This window comes from Triturus cristatus, chromosome 3_2, assembly GCF_964204655.1.
Source record: "Triturus cristatus chromosome 3_2, aTriCri1.1, whole genome shotgun sequence".
Classification (NCBI taxonomy): domain Eukaryota; kingdom Metazoa; phylum Chordata; class Amphibia; order Caudata; family Salamandridae; genus Triturus; species Triturus cristatus.
Window position 1 is genome coordinate 763,390,665 of NC_140584.1, and position 24,303 is coordinate 763,414,967.

The 24,303-nt window shown below is 44.2% G+C and overlaps 1 protein-coding gene across 1 annotated transcript in view; it reads left to right on the top strand.

Moving 5' to 3' along the window:
* PTH2R (parathyroid hormone 2 receptor) overlaps window positions 1-24,303 on the top strand; it is a 1,278,649-nt gene that overhangs the window by 603,427 nt on the left and 650,919 nt on the right. Inside the window, exon 6 of the mRNA XM_085646864.1 lies at window positions 4,997-5,183. Within this exon, the coding sequence (XP_085502990.1) occupies window positions 4,997-5,183 (187 nt within the window). The remainder of the gene's footprint in view (window positions 1-4,996; window positions 5,184-24,303) is intronic.

Sequence of the window (24,303 nt, forward strand, 5' to 3'; positions counted from 1 at the left end):
CAAAACCAATAGAGAAAAGGAGCCAAAAAGGGCAAACGACCAGGGAAAAACCCCCAAGGGCGAAGCCCCCGGACCCAGGCACCACCAGGCAGCCACCCACCCAGGGACCAAACAGGCCAAACAAGCCCAACGGCCAAGAGCGGAGGAGAACAGACCGCACAGATCAAAGGGCCGAAGGCCCACAAGGAAAAAAGCAGAAGTAAAACACGACCAACCACCGGACCACCCCAACGCACCGGGGGAAGCCACCAGCAGAGCCGCAAAGAGGGCAGAACCGGATAAGCAAACAGGCACTCACCCAGAGGAACAGCCAGAAAAAGAAGGGACCGGGAACCCAAGCAAGCCCCCCCCCCACTGACAACATCATCAACATGGAAACCGGAGGCCATAAATAGGGGTGGGCGGAATTTGCGTAATCGCGTTACGCAAATCTCCGCGAAACGGTAAAAAATCTCCGCGAACATGCAGAAATTCCGCGAACACGCGGAATTGCTTGTTCGCGATGCTTTTTTCCTGTTCACAGTTGCTGTTTGCGTGCTCGGGGAGAAATATCTCGCGAACACGCATTTTGAGAACGCGAACAAGAAAAAATTTCGCGAAGTCGCGGAAAGCAGAATTTTGGGCAATTTCGCGTTCTCCGCGGAACGCGAAATTACCGAAATTCCGCAAATTCCGCGAGCGGAACGGAATTGACCGCCCAGGCCTAGCCATAAACCAACCGAAGAACCAGGCCACAGGCCAAGACCGACCAACAGCCAACCCCAGCCGAGACACCGAAGAGCCGCAGCAACCAAAAGGCCACCCCACTGGGAGAAGAACCTGGGGAACAAGAAACGGCCAGGCCCTAGGCACACCCCCAAAGCAGGAGACACCGGGACAAGACACCCAGCAACCCACCCAACGGAGGCCAGGGAGAGAAAAGAAGCGCAACCCGAAACAGACCCAGCAAAAACCAGGGCTCAAAGAGGCTCCACACGGAACCGGGGAAACCAAAACCCCAGAACGGGAAAGGAGTAAACCACACCAACCAAGAGCCGAACAACCACAAGGTGAATCTCAAAAGGCAGAAGGACAAAACAGGAAAGACCAACAAGGAGGCCAATAGCCCCACCCCAAGAAGCCAGCTGGAGAACCGGCAGGCAAGGCAGTCAGGAGGCACACAACACAGCACCGCCAGGACCCGGAAGGAGAGGCAAAAAGAAGGCCCAACCACAAAAGGGCACAGGGAAAGGCAATGCAGGCAACCATAGCCAGGCCACCCAGAGAACGGAGAAGCAGAGGAAGGGAGCCCAGAGCCCACTCAATGGACCCAGTGCCACAGCCAGCCAAAGAGAGCGGCATCGGAAAGGACAGAAGACCATCCCAGGACTGTGACAAGGCAAACATGAACGAGCGGCCAGGAAAGGACCCAAGCAGGGACCGAATGAGGACTCCACGCAAACCAGGGCCCCACAGCACAAAGCCCAACACAACCAAGCCAAGAGGCACACGAGCAACCCAAACGCACAAGCAAACGGGAGGCCAAACATAGGGACTGCAAGGGCAAAACCAACAGAGGCAAAGCCCAGGCCCACAAAGCACACCGGAACAACCCTGGCACCAAAAGCAAAGGAGAGGAGCCCAGAGAAGCCAAAGGTGCACCACCCAACAGGGGAGCGGGAGCAGGCCCAAACAAGGGGAGAAGGAACACCCCAGAGCAAACAAAAGAGCAAGGGTCACAGACACCGCAGGTCGTAAACAGCCCTCGCGGGAGCACAGGACCAAAGACAGGCCCCAAAAGAAAGAAGACCAGAGCCCGAGACCCGAGGCAAAGCCAACAGCTACCCAAAGGGGAGCGAGAGGGGTGGGAAGCAGGAAAGCGGCCCACATAACAGGGGAAGCCGCCATCCAACATCCACAAGCAGGGAAAGGGCACATCAAACAGGGCAGGGCACAAGAGCACCCGAAGAACAAGGGGCCACCCACGGCAGAGGCCAAGGAAGACCAACGAACCCCAGCCACCACCAGAGGAGCGAAACGGAGCGACAGGCGAGAAGGCAAGCCCAAACCTCAACAAGCCAGCAAGGAAAACACAAGAGGGGGAAGGAAATCACAATCAGAAATCAAACCCCAGCAACCCCGGCAGCAGGCGAGAAGCAAACCCAACACTGGCCAGAACCCACCAGGGCCACCACCAGCACTCCACCGGAGCCAACAGCCCAACAAGGCCAAGGCCCACCAGGACAGAGGAAGGGCCCAACAGTTCCCCATGCAAAACAAGGGGGAGAACCCAGCGGAAGGCAGACACCCCGAGCATGGGGCAAGCAAAAGCACCCGAAAGAAGCAAGAAGCACCCGACAGAGAAAACCGCAGGCAGGCAGGCACCCAGACAAGCACGCACCCAGCCTGAACCCACAGAAGGGCCGGAACCAAGGGGCGGAAGAGCGCAGGTAGCCAAAGGAAGCCCAAGATCTGCAAGGCAACAGGGACAAGCATCCAGGGCCGACCAGAACAGGGAAGAGCCACAGGCAAACCCAGGCGCACCCCAAACCAGGAACCCACCAGGGTCAACCAGGGACAACAGAAGCCAACAGGGCAGGATGACCGGAGGTCCAAAGGACCCGGAAAAAGAGGCCACAAGAAGAAGCCAAAAAACCCCAGGAGAGACCGCCAAAGCGAGCCACAGCCCATCGAGGAACTAAAGCCCACCTGGCCAAACCACAGGGTGGGCAGCAGGCGCAACAGAAGCCAAGGTCGCAGGCCAGCAGACGGAAGCAAGAAACCTCGAGGAGGCAAGCACCAAAGGGACAGGCCAACAGCAGACCCACAGGAACCGACCCACAGCCCAGACACCAACCGATAACAAGTGCTGAGCAAGCGGGAAGCCAGAAGGCCAGGGGATACACAAACCACGGAGGAAGGCCCGAAGGAAACCCCAGGCAGAACCCCCCCCAACAAAAGGGCAGTGACCCAGGGGAAACCAGGGCCCAAAAGAGGACAGCGAAGACAGGGGAGCCAACGGCGCAGCCGGCAGAGGAACCGATGGACGGCCAGTAGCCCGGGATTGGAGACACCAAGGACTACGGACCGAGGCAGCAAACGGACCAAACGCAACCACCCAATCACAGAGGGTCCCTATGCAGAAACAGGAGCTAGCAAAGAGAAGCCGCAAGGAGGCGGCCCCGGATCGAAAGGGGAAGACACACCTGCCAGGGCTGCAAGCGAACTCCCAACCAGGAAAGAACCAGTCAGGAACCCAGCCCATCAGTGAAAGCAGACAAGACCAGGGGCACACAGGGAGGCAAGGCCGGAGCCAAGACAGCCCGACAACCATAGAAGCACCCAGACAACCACAGCACCAGGGACCCCAAAGTGGACCCCCAGCCAGGCACTACCCAGGCCCGACGCTCCACAACCACGAAGACCAGACGAGAGCAAGTGCGCAGTGGCCAGGAAGACGAACCGCGGAACCTGCAGAGGAAGAGGCAGAAACAGCAACCAGCAGGCCACAACAGAACGGACAAGCGAGCAGGCGCAGGGGCAGAGGGCCGCGGGGAGCCAGGCATCCAGAACACGCAAACCACCACCGGCGGAACACCCAGCAACACAGGAGCACAACCCAGAAGCAACATGAGCCCCCATCAACTGGTAGCAGCACGCCGACTCCCATCCAGGCAGAAACCAGGGCTGACGCACCACAACATGTGAGAGCAGACGAGAGCAGGCGCCGAAGGGCGGCGCGGCCGAAGGCCAAAAGAACAGCCCACGAGAAAAGGGGGAAGCCGCACCCAACCCCAACAGGACACCGGCAACGCAAGAGCCGTAAACGGGCCCTGAGTACTCAGGGCCATAACGTACTGTGGCACCTAGAACCATCAACCTGCAGACCAAATTGTGCTCCCAAGAGTAAACAGTGCTGAAACATGCCCCACAAGTACCATCAGCAGAGAGAAAAAAAGGAAAACCGCTATGCAGTACTCACAAAGGGGGCAGGAAGAGCGCACCACTCACTGCCCCCCCAACAGCCATACCATGTGCGCACCAGGAAACCAGCGCCGGGTGGACAATCCCGCCAACAACGGGCTCCAAGGCCACAGCCAGGCCAGCCCCAGACCAACCCATCCTCTCAACAGGGTCGCCAGGAAGAATGGAGGAGGCCGGCAGGAGAAAGGGTGAGGAGCAGCACTGGGCATGTCGCAATCCGAACAGGAGACCCCCAGAACACAGCAAAACGCATGTTCCCGAAGCTGGGTGCGCAGAAACGACTCCCACAACCTCCGGTCATTCCAGGCAAGGTCCACACAGCCATCCATCAGCCAGCCACCCGACCAGCAGCTGATCGAGACGAGCACCCTGAGCCAACATGAAGGCTCCAAAACAACAGGTAGGGGGCCCAGGAGCAACACCCAGCAAAGCACCAGGACCCGCCAAACAGCCACAGCACCGCGTCCCCCAGACTGGCCAAGCCACAGGGAGACTCGCACTGCAACTTGGAAGAGGTCAGGGAGGAATGTGCCCCAGCCGCAAAGGGCCGGGCGGCAGGAAACACGGCTCCAGGCAAGCCTGGCAGGCCAGGAGAACGCGTAAGGAGGACGGTGAGGACAGCCCAGCAGCCTCGACGAGACGTCCAATGAAGAATTCAATGAAGAATCCAGGTAAGTCCCAACACGTCCCATTCTGTCGGAAGACAGAAAAAAAAGAACAGGCTGCATGCTGGGCTGGTACCGCTTATGTACTCCCAGTGGGAGGGAGTGGGTAGGGTATCCCAGCATGCTCCTTTTCTCTTTTTCTGTCGTGGAGATGGTCATCTCCAATTAGTAAGGAATGGGACGAGGACAAGCAGGACCACGGGGTAATTAAGAGCCTCAGTACTTTAAAAAATTGTATAAAACATGTATATCGAGTTGAGAGTTTAGTATAACCGCTATCAATTTGTTACATTTTCCATATTTCTGTGCAAGATAGTGTATCTTATTTCTCCGTGTATAACACTGTGTTGATTTGTGTGTTTTCACAGGAGACTGCATTGTACCAGGAATTACATACACATGCACCTATTCGTTTCCTTCATGCTAAGGGCTGTTAGCATCTTTATAAATGACAAGGTGGTCCACACCCACATTGGGATCAAAGAGATGGATTCTCTGCTACTTGGTGACCTCCGAAATATTATGGTAGCTCCTGTATTGGACAAATCGCAATATGTAAGCTGATTTTTGCAAGCATCATGTTTTTACATCTCATTGACATTAAAATGGATTCGCAGTACATTATCATTACCTATTATAATATTGAAGTTGTTTTATTTACAGTTCCATGCATATTCGCCATGTGCATGACGTGTGTGAAGAATGGTAACCTTTTAAACCACGAAGTCGATATTTGTAAACTGATGATGTTTTTTTTTATTTCTCGGGCATTTTGCCGTATGTTTGCCGAATGCTCTATGAGTCAGTAACGCTCAGGCCACGTATGCACGATTCGCTGTAGGTAATTGCAAAATCTTGTATCTGCGAATACAAAGTAGAAATGGGAAAGAGGACGCCAAATGAAGGTACTTTCGATTTTCAACATGAACGTCATTAACTGAATGGCCTCCAGGGGTGTGAACTCAGTGGTACAGGCAAAGCCCCCACTGGGGAAGCCATGTTACAGAGGATGATGCCAATTCCTAGTGAATGTGAAACACGGGGCTCATAATTTCCAAACATAGGTGATCGCAAAATTCAGGAGCAGTAGAACAGGTGTCAATTTCATCCATATCATGCCCGAGACAAACGTGTGCTTCAAGTTGCAAAGTGTAAGGAAACGGGTTCCCCTTATGTGCAAGCATGCATGGAGCTCTGGTAGGGCTAAGACAACACCTTACTGGAGCGACTTTACGGTTTTTGATCCGTGGAATAGTTTGTAATTAAAAAGACATATACCCCAGGAAAAGTGAAAACACAGTATTTGTGCCACCCAGTGGTGTTGCTTTGTTAACTAAATGTAGGAGGAGCCGGCCATGCCTTCTGTTGTATAACAAGCTCTGACAGAGGAATGACAACTAAAAATATGTGGGCACTGCCTGCTTGCTCCCCTTGAGATGCTCCTGCTTATGTGAACACCACTCTGCCCCTGAAGGTGTTAGGGGGTCCGTGAAATACTGAACAAAGAACAATAGTTCTGCCAGAGGCAATGGAAGTGCTCATATCGATCTTGATTTGTGCTTATGCAGTTTCCTTTGGCTTGATCAGACAGCAGCTTCTGTAATCCTATACCCTGACATAAGCATTGTACTTCAAATCTCCAAAGGGTCTTCCATGATTTATTAAACAAGCATTTAGAGTTAAATGGAGCAAACCTGTATTCTGAAGAAAACATATTTAACAATCTATCGCAGAGGAATTTTGTCAGATGATGCCAAAAGCACATTTTCGTCAAACCAGAAAATAAAAAGGTGGACACATTTTCCGACTGGTCCCACTAAGTAATGATACTGTAGCTGAGCATTCATAAAAAAGGCTTCCACAAACAAGCACTTGCTCCATATATCTACACATAAGTCATGAAACTTTAAATTGAAACACTAACATCACCTAATAAGCACACTGAACAAATGTACCTGATTAAAAACAAACCTGTTGGGAGCACATGCTGGAAAGGGGAAAAATACACATGTAGAAGAGAGAAGAAAAGTGTTAATTTATAGCTAAACGCACATAAAAGCAATGAGAGAAAACTGGCTTATAATATTTCTCCCAGTGTATGTCCTCATAATGTTGGAAAAATTGCACATCAGATAATTATTTCGGGTATAGTTCATGTTTTGGCCAGTTTGGGTGGTAGTCCACCAAATTCTTTGTCTTCACTCCTCCAATTGTTCCTAACCTTGTTGTTGCTGACATCAGAACTCTGTGCACTTTACCATTGCTACCCAGTGCTAAAGTGCTTGTGCTCTCTCCTCTAAACATAGTAGAATTGGAACCCAATTGGCATTTTTAATTTACTTATAAGTTCCTAGTCAAGTGGTACCCCCTGTACCCAGGGTTTGTAAATTAAATACTGCTAGTGGACCTGCAGCATTTATTGTGCCACCCACTTAGGTACCCTTTTCTAAACATATCTTAGCCCTGCCATGTCGGCCAGTGTGTGCCACTTAAAAAACTGCCATCGAGACCTGCCAGTATAAACCTCTTGCTAGGCCCAAACACTCATTTTTTATACATATAAGTCACCCTTAAGGTAGGCCCAACACTGCCCGGAGGGCAGGGCGCAGTGTATTTAAAAAGTTGTGCATGTACTTTAAACATTTTCATGTCCCAATAGTGAAAAACCATCCCCTAAATTCATTTTTCAGTAATGCAAGGCCTACCTCTACATGGGATAACATTGATCTATCTTATTACATTTAAGAAGTGCTAGCGTCCAATTAGGAGCATGTGTGACAGGACAAGTTTGGCGTTTAATGGTAAAGTCGTATTTCTGTCATAATTCTGTTAATGCCACTTTTACAAAGTAGGCATTTTCTTTTTCCAGCCATTTGGCGGCTGCTGCGTGTATCCTGGTTCAAATGACTAGGTGTAGATGGCAGTTGGCCTTTGTGTATTGCATGGCAGAGAGTGAGACAAAGAGAAGTAGGTTTTGGCATTATGGGCCGCTCTTAGTTAAAGAGAGGAGGGGCTGTCACCTACAACACTTGCACATCACAAAAGCCTTCCCTGGGCACTCTCACAAATGCTTGACACTAATCTATTGTGACCCTAGACAATCTTGGGCAATGGCAGAGAGGTGGGAAATTCTAAGCACCTCCTGAGGAGTTTAAACCTTTAAAAGCCTCTCCTACTTCAAAGTGGGCACCAGGTATAGACATATGACAAAAGATCCCATCTCTTCAGTACATATCTGGATTAGTGGAAGACTCAGAAGAAGGACTGCTGTGCTGCTTCGCTGCAAGAAGGACTGCCCCTCAGCTGCCCTGCTGCCCTCTTGCCTGAGTGAAGGACTAGCTCAGAAGCCTTCGGGACAAAACAGGCTTCCTCCATCATCTACTAAGCACCTGGACTCCACCGGCTGTGAGTCCTACAGTCACAAGTGGTGTCACTCCACAGTCCTTGTCCCCTCTACCAGCCACTTTAGTGGTCCTAACAGGCCCAATGCATCCGATTCGCAGCACGAGGCATCACTGACAAGAAACTCCACATAGGAGCCGCTACACAACACATCACCTGCACCACATTCTGCATCAGGTCTGCTGCGTGGTTTGTCTCTGATGCAGAAGTTTACATCACTGCCCACAGCCTTACAGGATCCACTGCTGTGCAATTTATCCTCAATGCAGGTCTTTGCAACACAAGCCCCTCGTTGATGGCATCCTCCATGAAGCAGGACTCCCCATCGCAAGCCCCGCAGCTTCTTCAGAGCCAGGCAGTGACTGACACACCTAGATGCAGAACTTCGTGCCGCAAGCCGCCCAATTGAATGCATTCTTGATGATAACGCAGGACTTCACATCACAGCTTTGCAGTTCCCAGGAATTGCTGCTATGAAATGCAGGACTCCGCAACACTCCGCAACCTGAGCTTAAGGTACTTTTGTTCAGCGGGCCTAACTAGGCTGCTGTAACTGACCCATGCTCCATTTCTGTCAGCCTGAACTTGTGACTTTGTCCCCTTCCGGCTTTCCAAGATAGCCACTGCTGGCACTTTGGGCTTTTTTTGCACTATTTTCAATATTTAAAGCTGAATATCTCAGGTCCTATTGATTGGATTTTTGTCATTTTTGGGATAAATTAATATTTTTTTCCCTAAATTGTTGTTCTTTATTCTTCTTTTGTGTTGGGGTTTGCTTGTGGCGTCACCCTGACAAGGATTGCGATTGCTGCTTGAGTAGGGTTTCACCCCTCAATCAATAGCCCAATTACTTATAGCCAGTATCTCACATGACTTTTTAAAGCACAGGCATACCTTGAATAGGAAAGTTACTAAGACACCAAATAAAACTCCTTTGCGTGTCCTTTTCTACTGATTATAAATATTCTGCAGAATTTTTATTATAACTTGATAGTTTTGCGTAATATTAAATTTGACTATAACTTGATGTTTCACAAATTCACACAAATTAAGTAAGGGAGAAAGTAATCCATGCTGTACAATATAAGCAAATTGCAAGTCACTGAGGTGTTCTATCACCATATAGGGGAACAAGGCAGAAGGCTGAGTTCCTTTATAATGTTATGGAACTCCATGGTGACTTGCAATATCCTTATCATGTACGCCAGTATAAACATTACCCCATATAATACATGGTCACACCATCAACTTTTCAGAAAAAGCACTTAAAACCTTTGTGGGTACCTCTTTCATATGAAAAAGCGATCTTGTTTGCAAACATGAAGAATAAAACCTCTAGTGCAAAATTAAATATGTCAAAAGCCTGTGAGATATTTGTTGCAAACAGATATTGGAAACAGTTCAAATACCAACCAGCTTTAACTAAAAAGAAGCTGCAGTAGCTTGGAATGTGTAGAAACATACAGACAGACTCTAGCGTTTCTCTAACTATCTAAGGAGTGCAAAATAATAAACATGTTCTCTCTCTGTCACTTTAAGCTAGAAAAATAGAGCAATCTTCATCAACTTAGCTGAATCCTACATTCAACATCTCTCCCTTCCACATCCATATATAAACCAGCTAGCAATGAAAACAAAAATATTATATTATGTTGTTATCCGGCCTCTTGGTTTTTCAGGATGCAAGAATGCATTTAGTAGTTAGTGACTGCTAGTCGGTGAAGGTGTTAAAATGTTCCCTGTGATGTGAGACTGCTAATCTCTGAGAGACCTGAATGCTATTGGTAGGGTGTAAATATGAGTCTTTGAGCTGACCTAGAGCCAAGGCCATAGTCCAATCTTAATATTGGACCAAAAAAGAGTACTAAGTACATGAAGGTGCACCTCAGAGTAGTGAGGCAAAGCAGTCCAATGATTCCCCCGGTAATGGTGTGGATAAGAAATGCAGAAGAAAATCTGTTCAAGGCTTACCTAGGGGTGAGATGTTATTTTGAAACTCAAAACTTAGAAAAGCAAACAAATCAATGCTTTAGCAGTGTTTTGGATTTTAAAATTGAAATGTAGGTGGTAAGACCCTGTTACCCTCATAATGGCCAATCTTGTCAAGAGTTCCTTTCCACCTTGCAGAGCTACAGCACTTCCATGCAGATATGTGGGCATTAGATAATTTGGAAAGATCTGGAAGCTCAAGGAGGCCCCAGCTATAGCCAGCAAAACAAACGTTTGACAGTTCTGTCTCAGAGGCAGCACAGTGTCTTGGCAAATCAGGCTTACGCCACCACGTGTGTCTTGAGTGGCGCTGCCATCAGCAAATCAATCTGTGGCCAAAGCACTTTGCAATGAAGGGTCTCTATTTTCATTCCAAGACTTCATTCCCTTGTGGCACCAGGCATCAAACTTGGAACACAGGAGAGGAGAGAGTGGGAAGCATCTGTGCCTGGCTCTAATGGGAGCTAAAATCATATGGTATGAACCTGTTGACCTGGCTGGGAGAAACAGTGTAATGCATCGGCCAAACACACCCTGCTTGCATCAGACAAGTTCAAGTTCAAGTTCAGGAGTAGACTCCAAGCTCATCTTCCCACTACAAGCAGAAAAGGTTCTGGAGAGGATGTGTGCCATAGAGGCTGTGTAACCATACTGGTTGGATGTAATCAGGCAAATAGGAACGGGAAGCCAATACTCTTAATACTCACACTTTTGGGCTGTGGACCCACCAGTACAACACAAAGCTGCGCATACAGTGATACCGTGGTGGAGGAATGACTGAACATATTGCTGCTGTTTAGAGGCTGCAATTGTGCCCATGCCATCCAACCCTAGGACTTTGTACTTAAGGGAGGATATATGGCCCATTCTTTAAACATCACTAAGGAATCTATTTAGACACTTGGACTGTGCGTCCTTGAAGAGATATGGTGGCTGCAGTGACTCTATAGTGCCACAATTATACAACACCCTGTAAGACCTTTAAGCATGCATCTGTGCACAATAATATGTAAGATACTAATCTACAGATGTCGCTGGTTACCCTATGCAAACACAAGGAGATGATGGAAGGGTGGTTGAAACTTTTCAGATACTCACACCCAGTCACAGATTTGGGTTGAATCCATCATCGTTCTTTAGCTCACTTCACCACCCCAGTTCAGACCCAGTCACAAGCAAATCAGTCTTTGCCCTGTTCCTCGTGGGAACGGTCCCACCTGACTTGCCAAGCCGGGGCTTCCCTGGACCAGAAACAAGCATACTGGGACTGGTTTCGGGAAACACCCCTCATCAGCCAGGCTAACTTGAATCCAGTGGCAAAGTGAGCAATCTGCAGAAGTTGCTGGTCCCCCTACACATCTCTTGACTACTACAGTGTTGAAATGTAGGCCCATGAGTAAATACTCTAGACTGCTGTGCATATACCCATTTACTTTGTTTGACTCCTTATTCCTGCATCCTTTAACCCTGTATGACATTTCTACACATATTTGAATTCCAGCCTACCACTGTTTTGCGAGGTCTATATATTCCTGAGTGTTGCAATCACATGTGTAAACAAAACTGTTGCACTAGCTGCTATGTAAGAAACCAGTGGCAGACAAATTAAAAGCAATATCCAAAAGCCTCCACAGCCTCAAAAAAGTCTGAGATTCTGCTTGAATCACTAATATTGGAAGTTGCAGATGATCAGTTGGAGCAACTGGCCCGCCCCCTGACTGGGATCACGAAATGTGGAGTCTCCATAGAAAATCTGTGAATTTAGAGGACAGAATCTTCCAGTGCATCTTAGGTATCCCGTAGGGAGTAAAACAAGATGCGCTGTCTTTCGAATGATTTTAATTTAGGAACCAACTGTCCAGGACTTTTCTCCACCCCTAGAAGTTAGATCCAAATGCTTCCCAAAGAGCAATGTCCCTAGGACAACAATTTTCTATTTTCCTTAGTCTTAACAGGCCAGACAATTGATTTCCTTAGTGTTTTTTTAAAAATAAAAATTCTATCAGCAGATAATGAAACAGTACGTTCCTAGCACTAATGCCGGTGCTGCCTAAATAGGACGTCTATTGTGGCCTATTTGAGCCAACTACTAAGTACGTGGTAAACTCGAGCAATTCTATGAACCCAAAGTCATGTTGACATTTTTGGAATCCCTGGAATGATCTGCTATGGAAACGTCCCAGGCCATTCACCATAGTATCAGGATGACAGTGGTACTGCACTGTTAAAACACCCTTAATTGTTGCCAGTCTTCTGTTGTCTGAATTTCACAATATGGAATGTATCCCCTTGTGGACCAGGATTATCGATGCTACTCTAACACAAAGTTGTATACGAAATTGTCATAAAAGTGGGCAAGTTACCCTATATTAAAAAATAAACAACACCAACCAGTCAGATCCTAACAACTACCGCCCACTCTCCAGCATTCAAACTCCCGCCAAGCTCTTTGAAAAATGCGTGCATCAACAACTTTGCTACCACATCAAGCAATTCCAGTTCCTCGACCAACGCCAATCTGGTTTTCGGCTGGGTCATAGTACCAAAAGTGCTCTGGTCTCCATTGCCAACGATGCCCTGAGATTACTTGATCAGAATGAATCCTGCTTATGAATCCTGCTTGATCAATTAGCTGCGTTCAACATAGTCAATCATGAGAGCCTTATAAACTTCCAAGAATGCAGGATGTGTCTCTCTGTTGCTGTGTTAAAATGGTTCTTCTCATTCCTACAAAACAGATCTCAAAGAGTCTTGATTAACCTCTCTCTATCCTACCAGACGCCAGTTACAATTGGCATTACCCAAGGCTTTACACTCTCCCCACCATGTTCAACCTCTTCATGGAACCCGTTAGCGAAATCCTCAAACTCTCAAACATTTCCCGAACGTATGCCAATGATACTCAACTTTACATGAAAATCACCTTTCCTGAACACATCAGCATCCTCAACAACACTCTTACAAAAACTCAACATTGGCTGACTCGTAGCCACCTTAAATTGAGCACATCCCAAACTGAATTTTTCTTATCATCACCACCCAATAACACTCCTAAAATCAAACAATGACTCTAACAGCCAACAGCCTTGAATTGTACCCCACACATCATTAACTGTAGTAAATACACTTAAACGATTACCAGTAGTAAAATGGATTTATTCAAATGCTCAACCGGACGTCTTCCAGCGTCTGGCTCTCTCTCTGAGTAACAAACATCATCTAACCGATACACTACTTTCAGAGTAAACAACTCTCGTAACAACTACCATACGCTCGAGATAATGCCCTCGAGCATGCACATTTAAAAATACACATCTCCGATACGCGTTCTCGCTCAGCTTTGTCCTCGTGAAACAGAATCACGAAACACGCGGACAAAGCAGAACTAATGCGCGACACTACACATCTCCTCCCTTACACAAAACATTATTTAGTCACATATATAATCTTGCAAAGAAACAGGTGGTTTGATAATTCTCTTTTAGGTCTAACAAAAACATTCTCATTTTGTGAAAAAGTATGTTTGACATTATCCAACCTGACATCACCTTGTAGAGAAGGGACATTAAAATTTTTACTGAATTTAGTGGATTGAGCAGTCAAGTTTGGGAGGGCTACATAATGCAACTCTCTTCAAGTTCCAACACTTTCCATCATCCAAAACAACTGCATTTTTCTTTAAAGAAACAATACGTTGGGGTGGAAAAAATTTGCTAAACCCCTTGTTCGTAAAACCAGGTTTTTTTATCCTAACCCATTGTCCCACAGAAATGTTGACATCTTTAGTTCCATGTTTGCCATCGTAACATTTTATATATTCATCATGTTTAACAGATAAGTTATTTTTAACTTCACTTGATGACCAAGTCACTTCCTCAGAGTTTTTAATCCACCCAGGACACCATTTACCCCTCGGTTTTCTTCCCCTCATCAGCTCAAAAGGAGAAAACTTAGTTGAATCAGTAACGGCAACTCTGTACGCCCATAAAGTTTTTAAAATTTGAATTCCCCATGGAATACCATTTTGGCAAGCTAGTTGTATGGCGCCTTTCAGAACCCTGTTATATCTTTCAATTAAACCATTACCACTCGGGTTGTACAATGACGTGGTTTTATGAGTGATTCCGCACTTTGTTAAAAAATTTGTCATGGTTTCTGAAGTGAACTGTACCCCATTATCACTAATAATGTTAGCCGGAATACCTTCAGATGTAAATACTTCATCCAAGAATGCAATTACAGATTCCGTATCAACCTTTTTAATTACCTTGAGAACTGGCCACTTAGAAAAAACATCCATCATGGAAATGATGTATTTTCCAGAATCACCAATAGGACCCATGATATCTACTGCAAGACTTTCCCAAGGTGCACTAGGACAAGAAAAATCACTCATTGGCGGTCTAAGAGCTTTAAGAGTTTTATCAGCATTGGAACATAAACTACAATCTCTTATTAACCTTTCCACAGAGATATCCAAACCTGGCCACCAGAACTTATTTTTAACAATACACTTTGTCTTATGAATTCCCAAATGTCGTTCGTGACATAAGGCTAAGATCTTCTCTCTGAGGGCTGATGGAGGAACAATCTTATCGCCCCTCATTAAAATACCATCTAAACAAGGCAATTCGTTCCTGACCTCCCAAAAAGGTTTTAAATCGCTGGCTTCAGGCTTACGAAGCCAGCCATCAATGACCAATTTCAAAACCTCATTCAAACAGCTATCATTGGCAAAAGCCTCTTCCCATTCAGTTTTTATTTAATGCCTCCATACCATGATCCCAAAGTAACGCAACTTGCTCATTATCCATCAGCTCATCGCTATTTTCTACCAATTGGACTGGCAATCTTGACAAGAAATCAGCTACAGCATTTTTTTTTCCCGGTAGATATTCAACCTTGTACAAAAAATCAATAAGTCTCATTGAGATGCGAGCTAGCCTAGAAGACACATTTAACATACCTACATTTTTTAAGACTTTAACCAAAGGTTTGTGGTCGCACTTGATAGTAACATCACTTCCCCATATAAAAGTACGAAAATGCTCTAAAGCCCAAACACAAGCAAGAGCTTCTCTTTCGATTACAGCATAACGAGTTTCAGCGGGAGACAGTGATCTAGAAGCATACGCTACAATGTATTCTGTACCACTTTTGTCCATCTGTGAAAAAACTGCGCCGATCCCTGTCCCGCTTGCGTCTGTGGTGATTATATTTTTTGCCATCGGGTCAAAACCTTGAAGTGCAGGAGCTGAAACTATAGCATTTTTTATATCGCTAAACTCCTCTTGGCATACATCACTCCAAAAAAATGCACTTTTTGACTTAAGGAGTTCTCTAATATGAGAAGTTCTCTTGGAATTTTTTTTTACAAACTTCGAGAAAAACTCAACTAACCCTAAAAAAGATTTGACTTCATCCTTGTTCTTTGGACTAGGGGCATCAGAGATCGCAGAAACTAATTTAGTTTTGGGGCGAATACCAGAGGCGCTAATTTCATGGCCTAAGTAAGTTACAACATTTGAGGCAAAATCACATTTTGAAGGTTCAATAGTTAAACCATATTTTTTTAACAGGGACATGACATGAAATACCCTTGCTTTGTGCTCTTGGCTATCCTTGCCCATTATCAAAATATCGTCCTGAAAAATAAGTACATAGTTCAAATGCCCAAAGATTTTAAACATCAATCGCTGAAACACAGCCGCCGCAGAGGCGAGGCCAAAAGGCATCCTTGTGTATTGGAAACATCCAATGTGAGATATAAAAGATGTTAAATGCTTACAAGAATCAACCAAAGGAAACTGATGGTAAGCTTGAGATAAGTCAATTGTTGAAAAAAATGTCATGCCTTTACATTTGGTGATCATCTCATTGATTTTAGGAAGAGGAAATTGGTCAACCAAAATATTATCATTCAAGTGTCTTAAATCAATGCATAACCTGAGATTTCCATTGGATTTCCTGGCTGCGACCAATGGAGAAACCCATAACGAGGCTTCAACCGGTTCAATAACCCCTTTTTTCATTAAACAATCAAGTTCCTTCTGTACATCTTCTCTAACAGAAAAAGGCACATTGCGTAATTCATGAACTTTTAGGACAAGCATCAGGTTTGAGACGAATGAGATGTTCAAACCCTTCCATTTTTCCTAACCTGCCTGAACACACTTCTGGAAATTTACTGTATAGTACTTTCTTTAGGGATTCCCCTTCATTTACTACCAGGACTTGCTCAATTCCATTAGGATCTAGAATTATGTCAAGTTTTCTTTCGTCTTTCCAACCCAAAACAGAAGGTCCTTTTTTGGATACATACAGCTTGCATAATGCATTTCTGTTTTTGAATCTAAACACCAATTCGCGGTACCCTAATAAATCAATAGGCTCACCATTATAACTTAAAGGTGTGATGTCTGGCGTAAATAATTTAGGACCCAGCTTCATGACAAATTTATCTGACCACACCGACTCATTTATAATGGTGAAAGGGGACCCTGAATCAGCAGCGATATAAATGTTAACACCACCTAAAGAGATGTGGCACATGGGTTTGCTGGAATCATTATCATGAATAACGTTGAACTACATTACTCAAAAAATTGGAAGAATCTTCTTCACTATCTTCATTGTTAGAAGAAACATAACTTTCCTCAATACATTTGACTTGTTGACTTTTAGAACCCATGGCATGACACACTTTGCTGAAATGACCGATCTTTTTACAGATGGAGCATCTCTGTTTAATAGCAGGGCAGCTTTTATCATTGGCCAAATGGTTCTTACTATCACAACGATAACATTTGTATATTTTGTCTTTCTTAACTAAACCAGTTTTGTTTTTTACTGTCAATTTTGGAACTTTGTCTTTAGTTCTATTAGAAACCACTCTGGCTACAGTGTCTTGCTGAGAATCGTCAGCATTTTCTTTTTTAAGTGCCTTTGCGCACCTACACGACAATTCTGTCTTTCTGGCGATAGCTAATACATCTTTGAGCGCATTATCACCATTTACCCATAACCTATCTTGAATGGAAGAATCATAAGCATGCATTACTACTTGGTCTCTAATCAATTCTTTCTCAATAACACCAAATCTGCAGTCAATGGCTAACTTCTGAAGAGCAGTTACAAAATCATCAAAAGATTCTTCCTTAAGTTGTTTCCTTTTAAAAAATTTAAAACGCGTAACACCAATGCAGACTTTAGGCGAAAAATAATTGTCCAATTGCCTGATCGCTTGATTAAAAACATTATCATCACCAGCAACAACTTCCTTATTTAACTTGTTATAAACCCTTAAACCTTCTGGTCCTAAACTGTGCATTAATAAACATTTTTTCCTGTCCGCTGATAATTTATTAGCATGGTCAATGGTGAATAAATAATTAATAAAATACTCTTTCCACTGTAGCCATGGAACAGGAGGATCTCCCGGGGTGCACAAAAATTCTTTCGGTGGATTGACCGTGATACTGGTGACAGGAGTAGCCACTGTTACTGTTTAGTGATAAAAGTTTTTTAAAGAACTGCAGAACTCAGTATATAACTAAACCTGCAATGGAAAACAAGTTATGGTAACAACAGAACAAACTGCAAAATACACCTGGAGTTGAACCTGAAATAGAAATTGAGTTAAACCTGAAATAGAAATTAAGTCAGTGTGAAAAAATGATGAGGATAAAATATAATTGTTCCGCAAGAAAAATATTTGTAGTTCCTTGGTGAATTCGAGTGACTCTGTAGCAAGCAATAGTGTGACTTGAATTAACAATCTTTCTTCTTTTGATAAAAGAACGAAGAAGAATGTCAATAGTTGAATGTAATCTTTGTGTCAAACCATCTTGTACCCAAATGATTTAAAATTCACCCTGTGACGAAAATGATGCAAAATAAGTCAAATCTCGTGAAGCGTGTGAAACGCTAATAGATTGTTGCTAGGTTGCTGTTGTTTATCTTTCCGTTGAGGGTACACAGAAAAGCTTTATATATCACTTCCTCTCACACTGTAGCGAAAACAAGGTAACCCAAAAATAATCTTTCTGAGCGTGTGAAGGCACGACACGCTTGTCGCTAGTTTGGCAATAAGCACTCTTTCGTTTTTTTTTTTTAACAAACTCAGAAGCGCTTACTCAAACAGTGTTTAGTCAACCGCTGTTACTGCCTGAAAATATCGCACTCAGCTCATTGCTCTTTTTAAAAAAAATTGTTTCCAATCGAGACAAAGAGAAAATCTTACCGCTAACTGCTGTTTAAAATCACCCTTGATGAGATTATAAGGTTACAGTCACAGCGGACGGTGCGGGAGGAATGATCGGAAATACACACATTAGCTTGCAAATATGGGGCAGTCTGAAATAACCAACCAGATGAAGCGAATGGAAACGATATCCAATCAGCCAATTGTATGCTGAGTACTCCGTAGTGAAGCCAAATGAGGTCGATGAATCCGTGAACAACCAATCAGGAATACGTGTAGAAAGCACCTCGTCAGAAACAGGAAGAAAACGCGTGAATTCTCTCTGGTCGAGCTCCAAGTCGCCAAAATGTAAGTGTAGTAAATACACTTAAACGATTACCAGTAGTAAACTGGATTTATTCAAATGCTCAACCGGACGTCTTCCAGCGTCTGGCTCTCTCTCTGAGTAACGAACATCATCTAACCGATACACTACTTTCAGAGTAAACAACTCTCGTAACAACTACCATACGCTCGAGATAATGCCCTCGAGCATGCACATTTAAAAATACACATCTCCGATACGCGTTCTCGCTCTGCTTTGTCCTCCTGAAACATAATCACGAAACACGCGGACAAAGCAGAACTAACGCGCGACACTACATTAACTCATCACAATCTCTAGTAATATTCTTGGACAATAAACTTTCTATGCAGGATCACATCAGCACTTCCACCACAGGTGCCAATTACCAGCTGAACGTACGAAGGAAACTAAAGCCTTTAATATCCCCTGCAGATCTCAGGACAGCACTTCAAGCACTTGTGATTGCAAAACTAGACTATGGTAACGCTACCCTTGTGGGCCTATGGAAAGCAAAATTGGACCTCTGAAACAATGTGGAATGCAGCTTCTCGGTTCATCACAGGCTCAAAAAGAAGCAATAATATCACCCAAGAACTCAAAGCGCAGAACTGGTGACCCTATGAGGCGAAGATCCATCTAAAAATTGTTTGCCTGACTCAAAAAGCTCTTCACTACAACACTCCAACATACCTGGCCCAGAAACTCATTCTATCTGGCATGAAGAGAATTTCAAGATGCACAAGCTCCCTTCTTCTGAAACCCTACAAATTCAATAAAAAGAAAAATTAGAAGCGTGTCTTCTCCAGAATTGCACTAAAGAATTGGAACTCTTTCTCCCTGAAACCAGGTCTAATCCCTTCAAAAAAGAAGTAGAGCTTCTATTAATGAACCGATTCTTTCCTCAATGATGATGTAACTTTCCTAGTCTTTACCATCTGGGGCATGCACCTCGGTAGAGATTATTTGCTCCTGTTACATACCCATTGTTATTTTCTGTGCTGCCACTCTATGTATTATTTCTGGAGACTATTATCAAATCTGAACCTTAGGACTGTGAAACTTCATTTTAAAATGCTACTTGTTTTTATCCATTTTTGTGTACCCTTTTTGGTTTCTTGATGTACAGTGCTCTGATACCCCAAACAGTATTGTTTGTGCTATATAAAACTTTAGAAATAAATAAAATAATATAATCACAAAATGTTCAGCTGATGAAGAGATGTCTTCTGACAGTGTTAACCATATAAATAGTGACAAGTTCAGGTCCCAGTCAGTTTTTTAAGATACGGAGTCCTTGGGCAAATGATAGGCTGTGTTTAACTGTGCAGTTATACCAGTTATATCTAAGCCGAGAGAAAAACCCTCTCTTGTGCTATAGCATTTATCCAATTTCCCTGTTCTGCACTGACATGAAAATCCATGTCAAATAACTAACCAACAGATTAAAACTAGTAATACCTGCCATCATCTATGCCACACAGATGTACCTACTCTTTGCCTCTTTTCTGGTGGCAACTCTAGGATGCTATTACACTTTCTGTGCCCGGTATGGAATGAACAAAATGACAAAGTTGTAGTTTCTTTGGATGATGAGAAGGCTTTTGACTGGGTAAGGAGGGGTTGTCCTTATTGAACTTTGAAGAAATATGTATTAGTCCTCGGTTTCAGAGGCAAACACAAATGTATTTATTACCATTGTTAGAAATTGGGTTTCTGGTTGGCATACGTATGCATCCTGTCCAAGCAGGAACCACAATCCTAGTCAGGGTAAGTCCGAGACATGCCATACATTAACCTATTCCCAATGTCTGGTAGCTTGACACAGAGCAAGCAGGCTTAAATTAAGAGGCAATGTGTAATGTATTTATGCAACACTTTAAATAGTGACACAGAGAAAACGCCACAAAAAATCTCCATACCAGTTTAGGAACATAGCTTTTGTTTTTTAAAACAAGACCAAAATGAGAAAAATCCAATAAGTAGTTATGAATTTGTAAAGAATAAATTTCAAATGTGGTGCTTAAAAGCTTAAAGCACCAACCGGGGATATCTGCTTGTAATTGACCAAGGAGAATCCAAAGGTTCAGACTGACCATGATGGAGGTTGTGTTTCATACTTGGATCATCCTTGATGCACTGAAACATTTCTGGGAAGCACTGTCAATGGAGTTGAGATGCGAGAAGCAAAGAGCTGATGCATTGGCGTTGAACCGCTGGAAAGAAGGCGATGAGACTTCGCTCAGCCACACATATCAGAGATGCATAGTCATTGAGCCTCAGGATGTAGGAAATGCATCATGAACTGGAAACAAATGTGTTGCACACTCGGTGATACGAGGTCCACGGTCCACTCTGCAGCAGCGATGCATCAGCGTTGAGAGAGATGCACTGGTTCAGATTGACACAACATGGTTTGTGCATATATTTTTAATAGTTTGGGAACTTTATACCCTCTACCAAGTGCCCTGGTATGGATTGGCATCACTTGGCAGGGCAAGACTTACAGCAAGAAAAGTCCAGGTGCTGTTGTAGGTGGATGAAAAGTCATTGACGTCCCTGAGACTTAGAACTGGGAGCAAGCCACCAAGCACTTGGAGTCACTCTGATTTCAAGTGGGACATGTTCAGTCCTTCCTCAGTAGGGCAGAGTGTAGCTGGCAGCAGGGAAGTACAGCAGAAAAACAGTTCTTCCAGGGCAGAAGTGCAGCAGAGTGGCAATCCTTGAAGCAGTACAGCAGTCCTCTCTCCTGGCAGAGTTTTTCGCAGGTCCATTAGTGTCTGATTTGGTGAGATCAGAGACCAAGTACTTACACCCAGTTGTGCCTTTGAAGTGGTGACGACTTCAATGAGGAGTTTTGAAGTTCACTGTGGTCATCCCTCCCAGCTCAGGCTTCAGTCACACTCCAGTGGAGTATGCATCCCTTTTTGTGGGGACAGGACAAAGCCTATTCAGGTGTGTCGGCTTAACCCTCCTATCCTGCCCAGGATTAACCACCCGGAGTTGGATGGCCACTCAGTCACACCTAAGCCCCTTTTTTGTGGTGTGGCTTTTTAGAGGGAATGCACAAAGACCAGCTGTCACCCACTCCAAATGTGCATTGGAGACAAGCTGCAGGCAAACCGGCTAAGAGGAGAAAAATGCCATCTTTCCAAAAGTGCAATTTTATTAAAAGGGTAGTGACAAATTCATCTTTACCAGTAGAGAGGATTCATCATTACCATTCCAGTGATATGAAACATGACAAATCTACTCTTTCTTAATCTGGAATTACAGTTTATAAGTGTAATGTAGAGTTTTCATGTGTTAACCTATGAGAGAGGTAGGCCTCACAGTAGTGAAAATTAATTTGTGTGTTTTTTTCACTGCCAGGACCTGCAAAACTTAAATGTACATGTCCTCCCATATGTTTACACAGCAACATTCCTTATGGGCATAAATGGAGAGTTTAAGGCTTGGGAAGGAGTTTTAAATGTAAATTCGACATGGTAGTCTAAACTGTATACTGTGGCAGGCCCGAGACATTTAAAGTGCTACTTGTGTGAATGGCACAATTAGGGATTTACAAGTAAATTACATTTGCCAAACAGGTGGATGTATCAATCAAACTGCATATAGAGGCTAGAGCACATGCACTTTAGCACTGGATAGCAGTGGCAACATGTCTAAGTCCTAAATCCAACATAAACAGGGTCAGAATAAGAGAAGTAGGCAGGAATATAGTTTGGGGTTACCCTTCAGAGAGGGCCATTTTCCAACACACGTCCCCTATGCTATTCCACTTGGCTCTAGAAGCTTTGGTGTTCAGCATTCTTCAAATTAAAGTCATGGAGCGTATGCCAGTATGTGCTGGCCTGACATTTGTTTTATGGTCCATAGATCATATCCTCCTCACTCTATCACATCCTACATCCACAAGTCCAATTCAGGTCAGCTGGTCTAAAAGGTAAGTATTGCCAATGACACGAGCCACAAGGAGAGTATAAGTTGGCCAATTTGCATGCACATTAATCCTCCCACTGACATTATTCCTTACTCTCCTTTAGAAAAGCATTAAAGACCTGGCTTTTCACACAGGAGTAGAAGTTTTCTGCACATCAACCTGATCCAACTACGTCATTGTCTGAGCCTAATCGGCCTTCGATAGCACCAAGACGCCCCAGGGCATGAGGTCAGGCTTTATAAGTTACATTTACATTACATTACAAGGCCTTGATGTTCTTCAGCATACTTGTCAACTAGAGCCAGAAAAAACTGGCAACTGACAACATGTACCCCTCTCCTGGTCATGCCTTCCACAATCACTGTGAAGCAAATTCCAGACAGTGAAAGAGTACATTGCTACATATTTTAACTTTGTGCTTGGTATATTGCCGTTGAAGATAGCCACTGCACCAGCTGGATAATAAAATCAACAGATGAATGTGGTAATCTGCAAACCCTCAACTTACCATGACAAAGCTCCATGCCTCGAGACCCTCAGAAGGTTTCAGACTACTTCACATTAGCTACTATTGTAAGACTCATCAACTGGCATGCCTGTCACAGATGTTTACTTTCTGCAAGCATGAGCCTTAATTACTAGGCCAGGGGAGGAATACACTGTCAAATGTGCTGAAGGGGTATATTGATTTGCATGACCTATAAGGTTGTGGATGGTATCATCCTGATATTTCACTCTCTGGCCCTTACAGCACACTATTCGGAAGCAGCTGAAATTGTGTTGCCACCTCTATGTTGAAGAAACTGTGTGAACAAATGGAAGCTACTGATTGGTCATCATCTCTTCTACTTGTCAGAATGTTCGAATGGACAGAAATTTCCACACACAACAAGACTTGATATATGGGGGATTCCTCAAATTGCTTGTTCACTTACAAACAGAATTTAGCATTGTATCATCGCAAAGGTGGAGACAACATCCAATAACACAAAGTCTAAAATCCAAACTGGAATAATCTCCTTACAGGTCCCACTGTCTACAATTTGGTCATAATATTATGTTAGTGCCAACACTAAGGGGCGGCATATGGCTTGTACAGTTCTATGTTGATCATTTGTTCTCAAATCCAACGGATGTAACTCACAATCGTAGAAAGCACGTTTGTTTGATAGCAGAATATGCAAAGGATTAATGGTTGACTCTTTTGCCATTTTACAAGATTAGGGACCATGAGGCAAATGTATGAAACAATTTTGCATTAACAAACAAATGCATAATTTGGCCGTGTGCGAATGCAAAATAGCCTTTCATAATGTATGAAAGGCTTTGTAGTCGCAATGTTAGGTAATTGCAAAAATTGATTTTACCCAAATTTGCGAATATAAATAGGGAAATTGCAAATTGCCGTTCCCTTAGAACATGAACAAAGCATTTTCTAAAGGCAAGCTGTGCATTTAGAAAAATGCTATTACCATTGACTTCAAGTTGATGGTAACCATGGACAAATTTTGAAAAGTCAAAAAAAATGCATTTTCAAAGTACCATGCAGCTGTTCGCTTTACATGTGCAATTTCTTTTTTTGTGGTGCTTCAGGGGGCCTTAGGCCCCCGGGCACCCTTGGCTTTGCATTACCTAATTTGCATTTGCCAGTTAGGTAATCGCAAATTAGCTAATTCACAACCATTCACACCTATGGGCCTTTAGGCCCATAGAAACAAATTGAATAGTATTACCTAATAGTGATTACTTATTTACCAAATGGCTATTTGTAATGTTAAAGAAATCACTAAATCTT